Consider the following 20,027-nt stretch of genomic DNA (forward strand, 5'->3'; position numbering starts at 1 on the left):
CCTTTGCTCGCACAACTGACTCGTTTCTCATCGCGTGACTCAGGTGCCGACGGTCCCCTCCCATTGGCAAGTGACAGAGTCGAGCCCCGTGGCTACAAAACCCTGGAGAGATCCGAATTTCCATGCAGTCGGCCTGGAGGGCAGAGCCCAGCGCTTCCTCCCCGGGGCCCTTGCAGAGGGGAGGGGGCAAATGAGGGTGGCAGGGTGAGGGATGGGGCAAATGCGGGTGGCAGGGTGGGTACGCACCCCGCGGGCGATGCCAAGGGGGCTCCAGGCACAGCCAAGGCTCACGAAACCCACAGAAGGTCTGTTAGAGCTTGGGGGGCTCCTGGAGCCCCTCTTCCCCCAGGGTCTCTCCGCAGCCAGCCCCCCAGGATCTGCGGGATGTGCTGCCCGGGGTCAGCCCCCAGCCTGGGGCAGCCAGGGCGGGCGGGGGGCTCGGAGGGGTGCACATCTGCTCGCTGGAGCTGGCTGCAGGGGAGCTGCAGGGGCTCAGCGCCTCGGAAAGCCCAGCCCTGGGGGTGCCCAGCTCCGCTCGGGGGTGTCTCGCCTCCAGGTGCCTGTGCTGGGAGGTGACTTGGCTGAAAACGCACGGGGCACCCGTGAGCTGCGGGTCCTGGGGGGCTCCAGGCAGGAGGTCCTGTATCCGTGGGGTCCTGAGGGGGGTTGGACTGGATGACCCACAGGGGTCCCTTCCAACCCCGAACATTCTGTGATTCTGTGATTCTGGAGCTGCGGGGAGGCTTCTCCTCCGGCCCCGAGGACGCGGGGGTCCGGGGGACAAGCTGTCTGCAGCTTCTGCTCCTGTTCGTAACTCTGGGGGCGAGGGAGGGGGACGCGCGCTGCCCCGCGGCGGGGTGCGGGGCGTTACCTCCCGACAGCCCCAGCGCCGGTGCAGCGGGGACCCCCGCGCCCCTCGCCCAGCGCTGACGGGAAGAAGGGCGCTTGGGTTTCCACGCTGCCCACGGCCGCGGGCAGGGAGGAGGGCGGGTGAGACCCCGCAAAGCCACGGCCGAGCCGCGGAGCCGTGCGGGCAGCCGGGGCGCGGGGCAGGGCGGCGGGGAGCACGCAGCGGCTGTGGCGCTCGCCCAAGCCCAGCCCGGCGCTCGGGACGGGGGCTGGCGTGGGGACGGAGGCTTGCCATCCCCCCCACCTCCCGGGCTTGGCCCCGTTTCCAGCGTGCCTTGGCACCATATGGCGCTCGCTTTATTCGCTCTGCGGCGGCTCGGGAAGGAGGGCAGCGCTTCATTGTCTGCGGAGGAGGTGGGACGCGGGCGCACGAGCACGCCCGTGTCCCCGCCAGAGCCGCAGGTCAGCGTCCCCACCCCTGCGCAGCCCCTCGCCCCAGGCCCCCCCGGAGCGTCGCTGCCGCAGGGTCACCCACCCACGTGGCTCCGGAGCTGAACCAGCACCGCGTGTGCGGGAGCGTCCCGGCGCGTGGCACGACCGACCCGCTGCCTGGTGGGAGGGCAACGCGGCAGCGCTGCGACCGACTCAGCGGCGCGCAGGCAGCCATCCTGCGACAGCGACGCCGGGCTTGCCCAGCACCAAAAAGCGACGGCACGCTCCACCCACCCGGGCTCGCGGGGAGCCGGAGCCTTCTCCGTGTGCCCGCTGCCTGGAGGAGCCGCCGCCCCACGCACGTCCCCCCGTCCCGCTCCGTGGCATCCCCAACCCCCGCCCGCAGCCGCCCCGCGCTCCCTCCGGCCCTGCATGGCCCTTCCCGCTGCGGCGGGGGGCTCAGCTCGCTCTGGGGGGCTCAGCTCGCTCCGGGGGGCTCAGCTCGCTCTGGGGGGCTCAGCTCGCTCTGGGGGGGCTCAGCTCGCTCCCAGCGACCCATGGCGATGGTGACGGTGGTGGCGGGAGGAAGGCTCCCTGGGAGGCTCAGAGGCCCAGCCCTGCCAGATTTGAGTATTTTTTTTGCTGGCCCCTAAACCAGGCATTTCTCAGAGGAGGCGAGCGCGTCGCCTGCCGTCCCCGAGGGGCTGCGGGGTGGCACAGCGCCCGCCGCTCGTGGCAGGGCCGCGGTCCCAGCACCCACCGCGGGCTTGGCCCCGCTCTGCTCGCTGCCGCTCTCCTCTCCCCGCAGGCACAGCCGCTTTCCTGGGGGCTTCAAACCCCACGGGCTGCAACACCGCTGATGCGGGCGCGGGTCCCATCCCCCTGCGCTCGCAGGAGCCGTCCTGGGGGTCCCGTCCCCCTGCACTGGGGGTCCGCCCGCACGAACCCGCGCGTTTCTGGTTTTCCCTCCAGGATTTCCAGCGCGTCCCTAACGCGGTCGCAGGAGGAGAAGCCGTGCGGGGAGGGGAGAGGACGGGGAAACTTGCAGAGTCAGCCATGGAGAGGGAATCTGTGTCAGGCAGCATCACGCAGGGAGCCGGGGGACTGGCTCCGGGCGCTCCCAGTCGCTCCCAGTCGCTCCCAGTCCGCCTGCGCCAGCGCTCCGGAGACGGCCCAGCGCTCCCCGCTCCCATCGCTCGGATCGCGCTGCGGGCTCGGGCTGGGACAGCCATCGCCGTTGCCATGGCTGCGCTGTGCGGGGGGGGGGGGGGGGGGGGGGGGCTCGGCCGGAGCATCCTCCCCCGCATCCACACCCCCCCCCCGCGGGGCTCCCCCCGGCCCCGCAGCCCGGAGCCGCTCCCGGCTGCGAAAGCCGCAGCGTGGGTTCGACACCCGTGAGACTGGAACGGGGCTGGAGGGGGAGGAGGAGGAGGAGGAGGAAGGGGAGGGGGGGGGCAGGGCCGCGGGTAGCACCCCGGGGGGGCCGGGTGGGCGGCGGGCAGGTAGGGCGGGGTGCGGGGGGGATGCGGGTCCCGGGCCGCCGCCCCTCCCCTGGAAGGGGGGGGCCCCCCCGGCGCTGCTCCGCCGCCCGCCCCCCCCCCCCCCCCCCCCCGCCCGCTGCCGCAGCGTGGGCAGCTGGGCCCGGCGGGGGGGCTCGGCCGCGGTCCCGCCTGTCCCCGCCATCCCGGTGCGGGGTGCGGCAGCGCGAGGCGGGGGGCAGCGCTCGGGCCCTGCCCACAGCCGGGGCCGGGGGCGGGGGGGGGGAGCGAGGGCGGGCGGCGGCGGCTGCCCCCTCCCCGCAGCTCCGCAGCCCCCATAACACCGCAGCCCCGCAGCCCCACAGCCCCGCAGCCCCACAGACCCCACAGCCCCGCAGCTCCGCAGCCCCCGCAGCCCCCACAGACCCGCAGCCCCGGCCGGGAGCGCAGCGCCGGGGGCCGGGCCGGGGGCGCGGGGTGGGGGGTACGGAGGGGCAGATGTTGGGGGGGGGGGTCCCCTCATCCAGCCCTGCCGCGGGTGGGCTCGGGGAGGGGCGCGGGCTGCGGGGACGGGGGTCGGGACGGAGGCGGTGGCCGAACACGGGGCCCTCGCTGCGGGAGCCCTCCGTGCCGCACACCCGCGGCCACCGTGAGCCGCAGCGGGGCGAGCTGCGGGCGGGCTGCGGTGCCTGGGTGTCCTGCGCCCACCCCCTCGCTCTGCGTCTGCACCCGCGCACCCGGGGACACGCGGGCGGTGGTCCTGCCAGGGCCGGCGGCTGGGCTGGGGGGCTCCCGCACCCCCCAGGGCTCGGCTGAGCTGCTGCGCGGGGTCGGGGTGGCTGTGGGACCATGGCTCGCACCATGGCTCCCACCATCGCCGGCACCATCGCTCCCACCATCGCTTCCTCCATCACCCCCACCATGGCTCCCACCATCACCCCCACCATCACCCCCACCATCACCCCCACCATCGCCCCCACCATCACTCCCACCATCACCCCCACCATCGCCCCCACCATCACCCCCACCATCGCCCCCACCATCGCCCCCACCATCGCCCCCACCATCACTCCCACCATCACCCCCACCATCACCCCCACCATCTCTCCCACCATCACCCCCACCATCACCCCCACCATCGCTCCCACCATCACCCCCACCATCACCCCCACCATCACCCCCACCATCACTCCCACCATCACTCCCACCATCACCCCCACCATCACTCCCACCATCACCCCCACCATCACCCCCACCATCGGTCCCATCACTCCCACCATCATGCCCACCATCACCCCCACCATCACCCCCACCATCATCCCCACCATCACCCCCACCATCACCCCCACCATCGGTCCCATCACTCCCACCATCACCCCCACCATCACCCCCACCATCACCCCCACCATCATCCCCACCATCACCCCCACCATCACCCCCACCATCATCCCCACCATCGCTCCCACCATCACCCCCACCATCACCCCCACCATCACCCCCACCATCATCCCCACCATCATCCCCACCATCACCCCCACCATCACTCCCACCATCGCTCCCACCATCGCTCCCACCATCACCCCCACCATCACTGGCACCATCACCAGCACCGTCTCTCCCGCCATCGCTCGCCGTGGGCCCCGGCGCTGCTGCGGGGCAGGAGCGGGTGTCACGGCCGCGGCGGTGCCACCGGGCCAGGCCCCCGGTGCTCCCCGCTGCCCGGCAGCACCCGCTGCGCAGGCACCGTGCCTCCCGCGCTCCCAGTTGCCATCTTGCTCGTCGCGGCCGCGGCGGCGGTAATCTGATGCCCTCCAAGCTGGTGTTCACCAGGGGCACGGCAGCCATCAGAGGGCCCTTCGTGGAAGAACGTTCCTCTCTCGGCAGCGTGCGGCCGCGCCGCGTGCCGAGCACCGCCCGGGTGACACCGAGCATCGCCCGGGTGACACCAAGCGCCTGGCAGACACAGAGTCCCCCGGAGCCGCCATGCTGCTCGTTGGGGACCCCACAGCGGGGTGTTCGGTGGGGTGGCGGGTGCAGACCCCCCGCGGCGCTCGGCTGCGCGGGACCAGCCTGCTCTGGGTGCCGGCCGGGCGGGAGCTGCGGGGCGGGTGGCTGCGGAGCAGTGAGCGGAGCAGGACGGAGCCCCCAGCGCCGCTCCAGCCCTGCCACCGCTCTGTCCCCACCGGGATGCGCCGGCGTTTCGGTTGCCACTCGGACCCCCGCAAGGTGCCCACCTCCCCCAGCCGTGGGTGGGCTGGCGAGATGCCCCCCACCAGAGCCCCAGCCCCCCCAGGCTGCCCCCCACCCAGCCCCACACCGCAGAGCCCGGGAAGGTGCCGCTGGCACCCGCGCCCTCGTCTTTTCACCAGGGCTGAGAGCGGCACCGGTCGCCGCACACAAACCCCCGATCGCGTGCGGGTGCCGCGGCGGGGTCCGGGCGCGTCGGCATCGCTCCCGCGGCGCAGCGCGGCACGGGGCTGCGCCCGCCGAGCAGATGGCACCGCCGCAGCCGGTGTCGGGGGCAGAGCGGGACCCGCTGTCGCGGCCGGGAGCGGGGGGCTGCGCCGTGGCCCTGCCGGGGGGCTTCAGGGGGGCTGCGTGCCAGCGACGAGGGCAGCACTGGGGCAGCAGCAGCAGCAGATCCCGCGTCTGGGGGGGGGTTTGTGCCCCCAGCCCGTGGGAGTCCTGCCGGGAGGGGAGCAGCAGAGGAAACCTGAACCGGCTGCAGGAGGGAGAAGTGTGAATGGGGGAGCCCTTGGGTGGGAGGGGTGGGGGGCTGCAGGCACCCAGGCGGGGGGCTGCCAGGCGGGGGGCTGTAAAGCGGGGCACGTCATGGCAGGGAGCAGCTCGGAGGGGACGAGGCCGGAGCCGGAGGCCGTGGGGAGCGCGCGGCGGTGGTTGGCAGCGGCGTCGTGGCGGCCGCGCGCTCCGAACGCCCTCGGCGAGGCGGGAGCACGACGCGCTCCGAGCGATGGCGGCCGAGCAGACGGAGCTGGCAGCGCCCGGCCTCGCTGCCCGCGCGCCATGGCGGAGGGGAAGGCGGCACGCGGCCCGCATGGCGGCGGCGGCGGGGACAGGAGGGGCAGCCCCCGGGCTGGCTGCGGCATCTGCCCCCCCCGCCACGTCCCTGCCCAGCGAGGGGTGCTTCCTCCTCCTGCGCTGGGGTGGAAGGGGCCATGGACGTGTCCCCTGTGCAGGACGGACATGTCCCCTGTGCGAGATGGATGTGTCCCCTGCATGGGATGGACATGTCCCCTGCAAGCAATGGAAGTGTCCCTTGCACAGGACAGACGTGTCCCCTGCGAGTGATGGACGTGTCCCCTGTGCGAGATGGATGTGTCCCCTGTGCAGGATGGACATGTGCCCTGCATGGGACGGACGTGTCCCCTGCGTGGGATGAACGTGTCCCCTGTGCGGGATGGACATGTCCCCTGCAAGCGATGGATGTGTCCCCTGTGCAGGATGGACATGTCCCCTGTGTGGGATGGACATGTCCCCTGCAAGCAATGGAAGTGTCCCTTGCACAGGACAGACGTGTCCCCTGCGAGTGATGGACGTGTCCCCTGCATGGGACGGACGTGTCCCCTGCGTGGGATGAACGTGTCCCCTATGCGGGATGGACATGTCCCCTGCGCAGGACGGCCGTGTCCCCTGTGCAGGACGGCCATGCCACCCGCGCTGCTCTTCCTGGAGAGGCTGCGTGTGCACCCACGCATCCCGCAGCCCTGCCAGCGCGGGCGGGGTCTGGGGTCTGCCCGGCTGTCCCCCCCCCCCGTCCCTCTGCTCCCGGCTCGGCGCTGGTTTCCGGGCAGAGCCCGGCACGCGCCGGGCGGGCAGGTCCTAAAAAACGCGTGATTTTAGTCCAGAACCGCGTTGTGGCTCAGGGAGCGCTCACGCGTGAGGCGGGGCGGGGGGACGTGCGGGGGAGCGGCCGCCCGCTGCCCTCGCTGCCGCCGCCCCGCCCCGCGCTCTGCCCGCACCCCGGGGTGCCCGGCCCCGCACCGGGCTGGCTGCGGGGGGTCCCGCACCGGGGGCTCTGCCCGGCCCCGCACCGGGGGCTCTGCCCGGCCACGAGGGTCCCCGGCCCCGCACCAGGGTGGCTGCCGGGAGTCCCGCACCGGGGGCTCTGCCCGGCTCCGCACCGGGCTGGCTGGGGGGGGTCCCGCACCCCGCGGCGCCCGGCCGCCCCTCGGCTCCCGCTGCCTGCCCGGGCCGGGCCCTGCAGGGGCCCCTCGGGGGGCACCCGCCGGGGTCCCGCGCGCCCGCGGGGCTGCGGAGCTGGGGAACGGGGCGGGGGGGGGAATACACGGCTCTGTGCATGTGTGCATGTGTGTGCGTGTGCATATGCGTGCGTGTCTGCGTGTCTGTGTGTGCGTGTGTGTGCACCGCCGGCCCCTCGGCAGCGGGCGCGTGGGGTCCCAGCCCCCCTGGCGGGTGACGGGCGGCCGAGGAGCCCCCCCCGAGGGGGGGTTTCTCCCCACGATTTGTATTAAATCCCGCCCAGCGCAGCGCCCGGCCGCGGGGTGCGGGGACCGGGGACCGGCGGGCTCCGCTGTCACTGCTGGGGGGGGGGCGGGGGGGGGGCGGTGCCGGGGGGACTCCCGCCCCCGGCCCAGGGGGTCTGCTCGGGGCGGCGGGGCCCGAGCCCGCAGCGGTCGCTGCTGCAGGGGCGGCACCGGCGGGGTCCCGGGGCTCAGCGCGGGGGCGGCGCTCGGTTCTTGGGGGGGGCGGGGGGTTGGCTCCGCGGCTCCCAGCTGGGAAAGCGCTGGGGGGGGCTGCGGGGGAGGTGGCGCCGGTGGCTGCCGGGGGGGGCCTGGGGCGGGGGGGGGGGGCTGCCTCCAGGGAGCGGGGGGAGGGATGGATGGGGCGGGGGGGCTTGAGGGATAGGGGAGGGGGGGTGAGGGAGCGATGGGGCGGGGGATGGGGGCGAAATGGGGCCGAGGGGGGTGCGCGGAGGGAAGGGCGGCCGAGGGAGGGGGGATGCAGAGGGGGGGTTCAGGGCGCGGTGCCGGGGGGGGGGTAGGGATGGAGCGGGGGAGGTGAGGGATGAGGCGGGGGGGGCAGATGAGGGATGGGGGGCGGGATGGCGCCGGGGGGGGCGCGGACGGCAGGGGCGGCCGAGGGAAAGGGGATGGGGGGGATTCAGGGGGGGCTCAGGGCGCGGTGCCGGGGGATGGGGGGGATGGGGGGGATGCAGGGGGGGTGCAGGGCGCGGTGCAGGGGGGGTAGGAATGGGGGGGATGCAGGGGGGGCTCAGGGCGCGGTGCCGGGGGGGATAGGGGGGATGCAGGGGGGGTGCAGGGGGGTGCAGGGTGCGGTGCCCGGGGGGGGCGGAGCCTCGGTGCTGCGCGGTGCTCTGGCGCCCTCTGCTGCTCCGCGCCGCGCACCGCGGGGGGGGGGCAGCGCGGGGGTCTCCGCGGTGCCGTGAGTTTGCGCGGGCTCAGCCGCGATGCGAGGCACGGGGGGGGGGGGCCCTACCTGGGGACCCCCTGCCCCAAGCCCTGCCCCGCGGCGGTGCGGAGCCGGGGGAGCGGAGCCCGGGCCGGCTGCTGCTCCCTGGGGTGCTGCCCGCACCCACCCCTCGCCCCGCGGGACCCTGCAGCCGGCCCTGCCAGGAGCTGGGGGGGACGCGGAGGGAGAGCCCCGGCCCCGGGGGACGGGACAGGACCGGGGCTCTGGCCGCCCGGTGATGGCGTGAAGCGGGGGTCCCGGCAGAGGAAGGGCCCTCCCCTCGCTTGCAGCCCCCCAGGATTTGGCGCAGCGACGCGGGGTCTGTGGGGAGCCGTGGTCCCGCAGCCGCGGCCGGGCAGCACCTCTGTCCGCAGGCTGCCGGGTCCCGCTCGTCACCCACCCTCGGTACCCACCGGCCCCCCCGCCGGTGCGAAGCAAGGCTTGGGGAAGGCTTCGGGCTCGGCCGCCGCCGGGGACACGCGCGGTCCCCAAAACCCGTCCCGAGGGCCCCATGCACAAGCGCGAGCGCTGCCTCGGGGCTCAGCGCCGCTGTTACGGGGGGGATGCTCCGGGAGGGGGGATGCCGCGGTGCGGGGGCCGGGGGTAGCGATGGCGGGGGGCCCCTCGCCTGGTTTTTCGCAGCAGCCGACCGCCACTGGGACTGGTTCAGAGCCCGCGTTCAGACAAAGATCTGCCCCAGCGCTGCGAGGCGTGGCGGCAGCACAAGGGTTAACGCCGCTCGCCCTCTCTTTCCATGGGGGACTCGGTGCCGTGGGCCGGGGTAACCTCGTTAGCGGCTGCGCTGCGGCAGCGATGCCCCTGGGACAGAGCAGCCCTATAAAATGGAGCTGCGCGCGGCGGGGGAGCGCTGGGAAATGGTGGCTGAGCTGCCTGGGCGGGCGGCTGGCCGGGCGCTCCCCCCGCGGCCCCTCGGGGTGTCACCGAGGGGGGCAGCTGGACCGGGCTCGTGGGGACGGGGCGGGTTGGTCACAGCAGGTCCGGGCGCTGGTCACGAAGCTGTGCCTGCCAGGGAAACGACTGCAAGCAGTCGTGGATAGGGCTGCGTCGAGGGTGCTGGGTGCTGCGAGGGGCTGGCCCAGCCCCCGACCCCGCAGCTCGGGGGGCTCCTCGCTGGGCTGGGCTCTGGAATGGCCCCCAGGACTCGGCTCCTCCTCGGCCGCCTGCGGAGCGGGCACTCAGGGCTGGGGTCAGGGCTGGCACAGGGACGTCAGCACGGGCCGTCAGGGCACCCGCGTTGTGCCAACCGCGCAGCCCCCAGCCCCGCGGCGGGGTCCGGGGGAGCCCGGCGATCCCCTCCCCATCTCCCCTTCCCAGATGGGCTGGGGAGCTCCCGCCGTCCTTCTCGGGGCTGGCGCCGGCGCCGGTGCCCGGGAATTGTTTGCTGCCTGTGCTGCTGGGCCACAGGCCCCATTCCCGGCGGCCGCCTCGCGGTGCCGGGGGGAAGATGGGTTCCTTACGCCCGCGCATTCACTCGCTTGGCTGAGCGGCAGCTGCGGTCTGGCTGCGCAGCCCCAATTGTTCCCCGTGTGCCCGGACAAAGCAGCGCCTCGAGAGACGGCGAGGCTGGGGAGCAGGGGACGCGCTGGGAATATTCCCACCGCCCTCCGGCGAGCACGGGACGCGGCAGCCCCGATTCCCAGGCGGGGTGGGACGCGTCCCTGCCTGGCCCGGGAGAAGCTGGTCCCCGGGCGGGCTGAGGGCTCGTCCCTGGGGAGCGTGTCCCCAGCAGCGGCACGGTGCCGCACCGAGCGCAGCGCTCGCCCGCCTGCTCCCGGCGAGAGAGGCAGACGCCAAGGGCATCTCCCCGGAGCTGGGGCTGGGGGAGCCCCCGGTAGCCCCCCGCACCCCGAGCAGGTCCCTGCCGGCGTGGGGCGAGGAGGGGCAGGAGCGGCTGCATCATCTGCACCGCTCGGTGTGGGATTAGCACCATCATGGCGGCCGTGCCGCTTCCTTTGCCGCGGGGCTGGTGTTCAGCCGGGCCGGGCACGATGCTGCACGCTCGCCGCGGGCTTTGGCGGGCGCGGGGCTGGACCCCGGGGCCGCTGCCCGCTGGTTCTGCTCCCAGCTGGTGGCCGGCCCCAAGATCCGTTGCCCCATTTTGCAATCAGGAAAGCTGGGACAGGGATAAAGCCGAAGCTTTCAAAGCCCCGGGCGCGGAGCGGCTCCCGGCGAGGTCTGCGAAAGCAGGGGGGTTCCCGTGGGAGCCCTGCCAGCTCCCACGCGAGCTGCTCGAGGTCGGCCCGAGCCGGCAGCGAGCCCCGGTTCCTTCCTTCCCCACCGGCCCGTGGGCTCGAGGCGGGGCGCGGACGCGGGGCCGGGGTCTGCTCCACCGCCGAGCAGCGGGAGGGCGGCGGGCGATGCTCAGGCTTTGTTCTCGGGGCTTGGAGGGCTCCTTCGCATGTGGAAACCGGCAGCGGCGTTTCCAGTGGGGAGGAGATGCCGCGTCTGAAAATCCCCCGGCTCGCTCGGCCGTTGGCATCTGCCATGGCGGAGAAGCACAGCTGCGCTGAGTCGGTGCCGGGATGTGACAGACCCCCCGAGCGCAGCCCCCAGCTCTGGCTGCTCCGCTGCAGCTTGGCGGGGGGCTGGCAGGGGTGTCTGTGTGGGTGCTCCAGAGCACGAGGCCTGTCACAGCCTGGGGACCACTCTGCCACCTCGCCCAGGGTGCAGCGGGGTGGGCCCCGAGGTGGCAGAGGGTCCCCAAGGTGGCTGAGGGTCCCTGAGGTGGCAGAAGGTCCCTGAGGTGGCTGAGGGTCCCCAAGGTGGCAGAGGGTCCCCAAGGCTGCAGAGGATTCCCAAGGTGGCTGAGGGTCCCCGAGATGGCTGAGGGTCCCCAAGCTGTCTGAGTGTCCCTGAGGTGGCAGAGGGTCCCCAAGGTGTCTGAGTGTCCCTGAGGTGGCAGAGGGTCCCCAAGGTGGCACAGGGTCCCCAAGGCAGCAGAGGGTCCCTGATGTGGCAGAGGGTCCCTGAGGTGGCTGAGGGTCCCCGAGGAGGCGGAGGGTCCCCAATGTGGCGGAGGGTCCCTACTGCGGCGAGCGGGGCTGCGTGAGCAGCGGAGCATGTGGGGGGTCCTGCGCTGCGGCTCGGCTCGGCAGAGTCCCCCCTCCCCACTGCACCCCCGTGGGGCCTGGGCAGGAGTGGGGGGGCTGCAGCACGGCCCCCCCACCCCCCGGGAAAGGGCCCGAGGAAGCCCCCGGGGCAGACCGCTGCGGGGGGGCTCAGCCCCCCCCGGGCAGGGGCAGGAGCGGGGTGGGGGGGGGGTTGCTGACCCCCGGCCGGGCCGGCACCAGGAGGGTTTGGGGCGATAACGGGGAGCGGCGGCAGCAAACGCAGAGCCACAAAAACTCCTCTTGCCATGAGAGCAGCGCTCTGGCCCTGTGCCCCCCCGGGACAGCTGCTCCCGCCCCCCCGAAGGCGATGGAGCCTGCTGCAGGGCGTTATCTCAGGGGGGTCTCATTTATTTATACATGCATCTATTCGAATTTACCGTCATCAGGTGACAAAGCTTGAAACGCTCGTGAACGGCCTGATCGTGGGAAGAGAAACGTGACGCCGCCGTCCCCGGCGTGGAACTCCCCACGCTGCTCCCAGAGCCACGGCTCCCCGTTCCGCTTTGCTTGCGCGCACAGCTTTTATTTCCCCCATTCAACTGTCTTTATCTCAAACCCCCAGTTTTCTCACTTTTCCCCTGCTGATCCTCTCCCCCATCCCACCAGGGGGGAGCAAGCCAGTGGCTGCGTGGGGCCTGGCTGCCGGCTGGGCTTAAACCACGACGGGCAGGATGGGAATGGGTTTATTTCTTTGCTATTTTAATACAAGTATCCACATATTTCTGACCACTATTTCTCATAATAGTATAAAAAAAAAGAGATGAGTGGACTTGTAGCTGCTTTGAAACCCCTGCTGAAGCTTCAGGTTCCGGAGGACTGGTGGGCCCTCCCGCGCGGCGACGCGCTGCCTGTCGCACAGCCTTGGCTCCTCTCATCGGGGCGCGGGAGGCAGCTGGGAAGGAGCAGATCTGCAGGCCCACGGGGAGAAATGAAACATCCTGGATGGATGGCAGGTCAGGCCCATGCAGTTTCAGCTGAAGCTTTCCAGGCTGGTTTTGACCCGTTCCATTTCGTGTAGAAAACTGTAGAACTGGGGCAAAGTCAACTCTGCGGAAAAAAAGAGGCATCAAGTCTTAGATTTCACTTCCAACATTGGAAACGCCGTTCTGGTGCTACCGCAGAGCAACCCGTGTCCACCTCAGCTAGGCAGGACGGGACACCCTGGCCCTCGGCGGCTGCTCCTCTCCCTGGCCGGGCTGCGTGGGGCTCCGCGCTGGGATGCTCCGAAGAGCAGCCGGCACCCGGCGCTGTTTACTCTCCTCGTCTGCCGTGCTGCTCTGCCCGCTTTTCGCGGCTCCGTGCCGTATCTCTATTTACTTACGCAAAGCCATGAAGGCTGCCTGAAGGCCAGAGTTCCCAACTCCTCCCCGAGCGGGTGCGGTGGGGAGAGGCGAGGGCAGGAGCGGCCGCAGCAGCCCCCAGCGCTGCTCCCGCACCGACCCCACCGGGCCCGCACCCAGAGCTCCCCGACTCCACAGCGCCCGGCAGCTCCCGCTCCGCTTTCTCATACTCACACGCTTCTTTTCCAGAACTGTTCACTCACCTATATATACGTTTTCCATTTGGCCCCCTTTTTTAATCACCAGCTTCAGCTTGGGGGAAGAAAAGGCAGAGGTGTTTGAATTCAGAGCTGCATTCTGAGCACCACGGAAAGAGAGAAGTGCAGCAGTCTGCTGCGAGCGTCAGGCGGGCAGACTGCTGCAAAGCACACCCGTCTCTGACAGGCTTTTCGGGAAGCATCACTGCAGGAACGGATTCCTTGGGCATTGGGAGATCTCTGGAAGTCCTTCCGAACGATCGCGTGCCCCCTCCCTCCCCAAGGCAGCGTGACCTTGGCTAGGTTGGGCTTTCTGAACAGCTGTTCAGAGTGGGCTTCGCTCCTGTGGCACACGCTGGCTTCAGCAGACAAACGGCCGGCAGCGTGCCGGCTGTGGCTGGCAGCGGTGCTCAGCACTGGGGCAGAGGCACCGCCGCAGAGCCGGTTCCTCCGAGCTCTCGCTTTCCTCCCGCTGCTCTCACAGCCAGCCCTTCCCGCACGCCCGGTCGCAGCTCGTCCCGCAACCGCTCTGCAACCTGAGCTCTCTGGTGGAGGGGATTTACCTGCAGGAAGATGCTTCCCACTTTTTCCAGTTCGCTGCTCCCAGCAGTCACTGTGAGTCAGAAAGAAGAGAAGGGAGATAATCTGTTAGCTAAACTGCGAAAGAAAAAGTTAGTTAGCTGAGCGCTGCTGCTGGGTTTCCCAACCCATCCCACTTCTGTTTTAGCTCTGTTACCTCCGAACTTCCACTCCATATCTACCAGCTGGTTAATCATCAGCGTCTGCCCAACAGCCAGGCGTGTGAGGGTGGGGGAATGCACCTTCCACTGCAAGAGCAACAGACACACGAGCGGTCAGTTCAGGAGGCCTCTGCTTCTGTCACCTGTAATCTCAGCGTAAGTCAGAAACGGGGCAGGCCGATGGCAGAAGCCCAAAGTGGAGGCGTGCAAAGGGGCAAACTAATGCGGGCAGGAGGGCTTTCAAAGACGCTTGAGTCCTGCTAGGATTTCCATCTGCCTTGTCACTTCTGTAAATGAAACTCGCTGTTTTTGTTTTAACACCGGTCCAGCGTAACGATATCGCGCAAAGAGTCGTGTGTTGGTGCAACTGCGTGACCCCGGGGCTCCAAGCACGCAAAGCAGGAAAGCAGTCAAATGAAGCCACACAGAGGTGCAGGAATCACAACACCGAAGAGGGAGAGGCCACGGCAGACCAGGAGGATCATTAGACAGAGTGCTCCTCGTCAGTTATCTGAGGATCTTCAGTCCAGAATTCTGAGCTGGTTTGGCAGAAAATACCCAAAGCGCTGACACATTCCAGTAGCACAGCGGGGTTTTACAAGTTCCCACCCAAAGACTGTCATTTTGCTAGCTCAGAAACAAGCAAAAGATATATTAATACCTGTTCTGCAAAATAACTGGCTTTCTCTTCGCTGAGGCCTGTGGGAGAAATCATATGAGATTACTGTATGTGATAAATATTAATTAACTTTTATTTAGTGAAAGTCAGGTGACCTACCTAGAGCAATAAAATCTGCTCTGACTTGTTCGGAAGACAAATTCCTCTTCAGGGCACCTGAATAAACAGTGCAAAGAAGAAAAATCACTTTTTACCGAGTCAGAACAGTCTTTGCTGAGTCAAATAAACGGAGGGACGGCGACCCTGCGACAGCAAGCCTCTGCTGCCGGGCTGTGCTTGGAAACAAACCACAGCTCGGCGAGGCAGCAAACGCAGTTGTGCTGCCGGTGCCTCGGCAGATGCCCAGCGCTTTAAAAGTCCGGGCTCTGGAGGTGCCTGAGAGAGAGGGCGAGATTTCCTCGCAGGTATCCATGGAAACCGCAGCAGTGGCTGTGTTTTGAAGTCGCTGCTTTCTCTCCTATAGAAGCTTTGCTTGTTAAAGGCGAACGGTTAAGGCTGGCAGGCTACTAATTTGACCTGCCCGCTGTGTTTTGGATTATGGGTGTGAACGTGTGCATATAACACTTTCCCCTGCTGTGCCTGCCTCCTTTGTTCTGGGGCACAGCCAGCACAGGGAAGTTTACAAGGATTCTGTTCTCTGGAGCCAGGAGCAGGAATCTCATAAATTCAAAGAGCCTGCCCGTCCCACGTGGCTCTCCCTCCGCGTAGCGCACGCAGAGCTCTGGGCTGTCATCTGTTCCGATACTGTGCGTGGCATCCCAGAGCGAAGGAAAAGCCACAGCGGGATCGGAGCCAGCACTCACGAATGGAATGAGAGACCGAGTGCACCTACTCCAGAATCGGGAAGGGAGAAAATGCTGACTCCACGTTAAATAACCTCACAACAGTTGTAGGAAGGGAAATTACTCATTGTTACTCCTGGACAGAAGAAATGGCTTGAAGTGGCAGAATGGAATTTTAGACCAAATGCAGCAAACAGCTGTGCACGGCTGCACCGCAGCGAAGAAACCTGCGGGCAGCCCCGGACTGCAGGGCAACAGCAAGGGACCACGAGCAACACGAAGGATCAGTGGGATGAACGTGCGTGGAGGTGCGTGATGCGTTATCATGTCAAACGGCAGCCACGTCACCAGAGCGATCTCATGAAGTGCTGCAGGCTGGGGTGTTCAAGGGGAATCCCCCTGCCCCTCCTCCCCACTGCTCACGAACGAGAAACCGCTGGACGCAGAAGTGTTTTTCTGAAACAAGACAGCAAGGACAGACGCCTCCTCTACACGGCCTAGAACCGGGCCGGCGCCCAGCGCACTCCAGAGGGGTGTGATGCTGCCTTATCTGCCCCAGACAGCGCCTGTCCTTGTAGGAATTGCAGTACTGGGTCGCTTGGGTGGAAGTTCCTGCTGAGCCTTAGTGCCAACATCAGGCTCTGCTGGTCTGGCAAAACGGATTTACAGAGTTAAACCCCGCACTGTCAGAGCGTTGCGCTCGCATTTAATGCACACATATTTAAGTGAGTTTCGTTAAGCTTGTGTGCCAGCAAGGCATGAAGAATACAAAGCCCAAGTCACCAAGCAGGGGTACTTCAACAGGAGAAGTTTTGATTCTTCAGTGCTAAGCCGTTTGTTAGCTACCGCAAGCACTTCTTGTGCAGCCAGGCGCACCGCTCTGCAGACACGCTTTGGCAGCATGCAGGGACCGGGCAACAGTCCGGCCTCAGGGCAGCATATGCAAATGGATCACTTACCGTTAGGCACCAGAAGAATACTTTTGACAATGCTTTTCAGGGGGCCCAAGCTGATTTTATTCATGGTGGCAAAATCCGAGAGCTGAGTCAGAAACCTTTCTACCTGCTCAGGAGAAAGAGCAGCGACTCAATCTTATCTCTGCCCGCTCCCCACCAGCGAGCCGCCCTCACCCAGCCCTCCGGGGGCTGTGCCCATGCCTCACCTCCCGGGGCTCCGTCAGGAAGCGGAAGAGCACTTCAGTCAGCGCGGAGAATTGCTGTGAAGAAGCAGGACGGTGTTACGGAGTCGGGCACTGGCACGCGTCGCTTCTCAGCACGCTGTCAGCCCCCCCCCCTCATGACTAGGTGACGATACACCACCCCGACGCAGCTCCTGCCCCAGCACGCTGCTCCCGTGCACCCCAGTCGCCGGCATTGCAAGATGCCTGTGGATGGGATTCGCTCACGGATGCTTTCCAGAGGCCCTCAGAGGGTTTGTGCCGCTGGTACCTGGCACTGCACGGGGCTTTGGTGACTCCTGGCTAATCGGAAGCTGCTGGTCCACCCTGTGTGATCCAAACACTGCGAGTGGGAAAAAATGTGATCGCCTACTCTCACGTTTCACAAACCCAGGGATAGCCAGACTAACTCGGGGAAGCAAAGAACTGGTTAAAGGTCTAGTTGTTGCCTGCAGTTTTCCAAGCGTGCCAGCAGCAGGGCCGGGGAGCCCGCCTGTCGGGCAGAGCACCGCCACGCTCCCTCCTCCATGACCTTCTGGGTATGGCTGGCTGGGCCACCGCTGCACAGGGCTCTCCCCATCCCCCCCTCATCGCCAGCCGTGTAACCGCGACGGCACCGGGCTGCCATCACGGCCCTAACGCCGCGCAGCCCCACCGAGCAGCACCACCGCTTGCCAGGGCCCCTGCACCAGGGACGCCTCACCCGGGGAACCGGGGCTGTGCCGCCGAGCCGGGGCCTCGCACCGCGGCCCTGCCCCGGCCACCGGCACAGGCGAGGGGGGCTGAGACCTGGCCGGGCCCCGGCGCTGTGGCCTGCAGGCTTGAGCGGGCCTGGCGGGGGGCTGCAGGGCCTGGAGGCCCGGTGGGGCCCAGGACGGGGCTGCTCAGGGGGCACGGGGCCTGCTGGGCCCGGCGCCGGGGCTGCTGGGGGCCTGCTGGGTCTGGTATCGGGGCTGCTGGGGGCCTGGCTGGGCCCGGTACCAGGGCTGCTGGGGGCCTGGCTGGGCCCGGTACCGGGGCTGCTCAGGGGTCGTGGGGCCTGCTGGGCCTGGTACCGGGGCTGCTGGGGGCCTGCTAGGCCTGGTACTGGGGCTGCTGGGGGCCGGCTCAGCCCGGTACCGGGGCTGCTGGGGGAGCGTGAGGCCTGCTGGGCCCGGTACCGGGGCTGCTGGCGGCCTGCTGGGCCCGGTACCGGGGCTGCTGGGGGCCGGCTCGGCCCGGTGCCGGGGCTGCTGGGGGCCGTGAGGCCTGCTGGGCCCGGTACCGGGGCTGCTGGGGACCGGCTCGGCCCGGTGCCGGGGCTGCTGGGGGCCGTGAGGCCTGCTGGGCCCAGCGCCGGGGCTGCGGCTGCCCAAGCAGCCGGCCCCGCAGGCTCCCGGCCCGGGGCTGCTCCCTCCCTCCCTCCCTCCGTCCCCCGGCGCGGCCCCACCTGGGCGCTGAGCTGGCTGAGGCTCTGCATGTCGCCGCTCACCGCCTCCGGCACCGGCTCGCGGGTGAAGCTGAGCAGCCCCATGGCGGCGGCCGCGGCTCCGCCCGCCCCGCCCGGCCCCGCCACCGCCGCCGCCCGCCGCAGCCTGAGCATTGGCGGCCGCACTTTCCGCACCGCTCCCCCCGGCCCCGCGGCGGGGCTCCCCCCCCCCCGGTGCCGGACCCCTCGGGGCGGTGGGTGCCCGGTTGCCCGCCCCGGGGCTCCCAGCCGTGCCGTGGGCCAGGCCCCGAGGCCGCGCAGGCCGGGGTGGGGGGAGCGCGGCCGGTTCGGCTCCCCGAGCACCGGGGGTCGGGGGTCGGGCTGCCCGAGCAGCGCCGTGTGCCGGGCGGGTTTGCCCCCCGGCCCCGAGCGCCCGGGCAGAGCCCTGCCACGAGAGGGTCTGGCTGCCGGTGCCGAAGGGTGCCAGCCCTGCGCTCCCCCAAGATCCGCGTCAGGGGTGCTCCGCCGCCCTTCGTTTCCCGCGCTTGATGGCTTCCACGGAACACAGAACGCGTGGCTGCCGGTGAGGACGGAGCCGGGGCTCCAGGCACAACGGGAGCGAGCCAGGGGTGCCCGCGGCGCGGAGGAAAGCTTCGCCTGGGCAGGGGAGGTCTGGCTGGCAGCTGAGCAGCCTAAGTTGTTTTTCTGTACAAAACCCTCAAAATGTTTAAAAAACATAGTTTATAGGGTGCCTTTTTTTTTTCCTCCCTGAAAATTCCACTAGGACCCAAAACTCGGGTGTGATTTCGCTTCCGGCTGCCACCCTGGCACTGCTGGCTGCTGAGCCGGGCACGGGCACACAGTGATGGGGCCCAGGGCAGGACAGCTCGGTGTGTCCCTTAGCTGGGCTTGGTGGGACGTAGCTGCGCTCTGTGGGACGTGGCTGGGCTCCATGTCCCATGGCTGGGCTCAGTACGACATGGCTGGACTCGGTGGGACGTAGCTGGCCTCCATGGGATGTGGCTGGGCTCCGTGGGACGTGGCTGTGCTCTGTGGGATGTCACTGGGCTCCATGTCCCGCGGCTGGGCTCCATGGGACATAGCTGGGCTCCATGGGACATGGCTGGGCTCAGTGGGATGTGGCTGGGCTCGGTGGGACGTAGCTGGCCTCCATGGGATGTGGCTGTGCTCCGTGGGATGTGTCTGGGCTCCATGTCCCACGGCTGGGCTCCATGGGACATGGCTGGGCTCAGTGGGACGTGGCTGGGCTCCATGTAGTGAAGCTGGGCTCCATGGGATGTGTCTGGGCCCCATGTCCCGTGGCTGGGCTCCACGGGATGTGTCTGGGCCCCATGTCCCGTGGCTGGGCTCCACGGGATGTGTCTGGGCCCCATGTCCCGTGGCTGGGCTCCACGGGATGTGTCTGGGCCCCATGTCCCGTGGCTGGGCTCCACGGGATGTGTCTGGGCCCCATGTCCCGTGGCTGGGCTCCACGGGATGTGTCTGGGCCCCATGTCCCGTGGCTGGGCTCCATGGCACGGCCGGGCGCCCGGGAGGGAGAGGCAGCTCGGGGTTGAGCCAGCCCATGCACGGTAAGGGTCCAGGTGCCAAAGGGGCTGGGGTTTCGCAGGGAGGTTTTAACCCGTAAGCAGGGGGTCTCCTTGACCCAGAGTCGTGTAGCAAGGCAGATGAGTTCTTCAATCCCCTTCTCACCCTCTTGCAGGGCCTGGTTTCTGTCCGTGCTCGGGAGGAAGGCCTTGATCCAGGAAAGTGGGTGGATTCCCGCAGAGGACAATGGAGCTGATCGCATGCTCAAAGACTCAAAGCCTTGCCTTAAGCTGCTATTTCCCAGCTTTCCAAGAGCCGGCAAAGAAGCTCTCCGGCAGTTATTTCGCTATCAGTGCGGACGTGTCTGATCCATCTTATCTGGGAAGGTGTTCGCTGGCTGCCCGGGCAGGGGGACGGCGTGTAAAAGCCCTTGGGGAAGGTAAAAGTGAGGCAGCTCACGAGGCTTCTGATTGATGACTGCCACTTTCGACTGAAAATGAGAGCGCAGAAATGCTGTGGTGCCTTTCATTGTGAAGATACCCCAGTGGTGTATCCATAAACATGGAGTTAAGCAGCAAAGTGCCACTAATGGTGAGGAGGGAAGAGACATTTACTGGTGGTCTGGCTGGAAACGGCATTCATGCTTCCATTCCTCCCCCCTCGACCTCCTGGCCCAGCTGGGAGATTTCCCGTTTCACAGACACGGGGTGGAACTGCGCACCTGGGCGGAGTGGGGCCAGTGAGGTGAAGCAGGCGCGTGCCGGGTGCCGGCAGGATTTGACCCGAAGCACTGGGGACACCTTGAAGCAAGGCGC

General features: G+C 68.6%; 1 protein-coding gene across 2 annotated transcripts; it reads right to left on the bottom strand.

Annotated features, from left to right (window-relative positions):
• Positions 1-12,023: 12,023 nt before the first annotated feature.
• On the bottom strand, positions 12,024-17,824 carry COMMD7 (COMM domain containing 7). Of its 2 annotated transcripts, none has more exons than XM_075438391.1 (9): positions 17,686-17,824; positions 16,242-16,295; positions 16,039-16,141; positions 14,397-14,453; positions 14,280-14,317; positions 13,615-13,705; positions 13,442-13,491; positions 12,885-12,933; positions 12,024-12,388 (listed from the first exon to the last, which is right to left on the bottom strand). In XM_075438391.1, exons 1-9 carry the CDS (start codon positions 17,767-17,769, stop codon positions 12,312-12,314), a joined length of 603 nt encoding a protein of 200 aa, XP_075294506.1. In that variant the 5' UTR covers positions 17,770-17,824; the 3' UTR covers positions 12,024-12,311. The 2 variants fall into 2 exon arrangements, with proteins under 2 accessions (XP_075294506.1, XP_075294505.1); XM_075438390.1 differs by having other exon boundaries at positions 12,885-12,978.
• Between the last annotated feature and the right edge of the window lie 2,203 nt (positions 17,825-20,027).

The sequence above is a fragment of the Opisthocomus hoazin genome, chromosome 18 (assembly GCF_030867145.1).
Source record: "Opisthocomus hoazin isolate bOpiHoa1 chromosome 18, bOpiHoa1.hap1, whole genome shotgun sequence".
Taxonomy (NCBI): Eukaryota; Metazoa; Chordata; class Aves; order Opisthocomiformes; family Opisthocomidae; genus Opisthocomus; species Opisthocomus hoazin.

Coding starts and splice junctions, on each gene's coding strand:
- COMMD7 (XM_075438390.1), bottom strand. CDS start 17,769: ATGGGGCTGCTCAGCTTCACCCGCGAGCCGGTGCCGGAGGCGGTGAGC. Junction 14,454..16,038: donor TATTCTTCTGGTGCCTAACG/GTAAGTGATCCA, acceptor CTGTTTATTCAG/GTGCCCTGAAGAGGAATTTG. Junction 12,389..12,884: donor AATGGAAAACGTATATATAG/GTGAGTGAACAG, acceptor TTTTTTCCGCAG/AGTTGACTTTGCCCCAGTTC.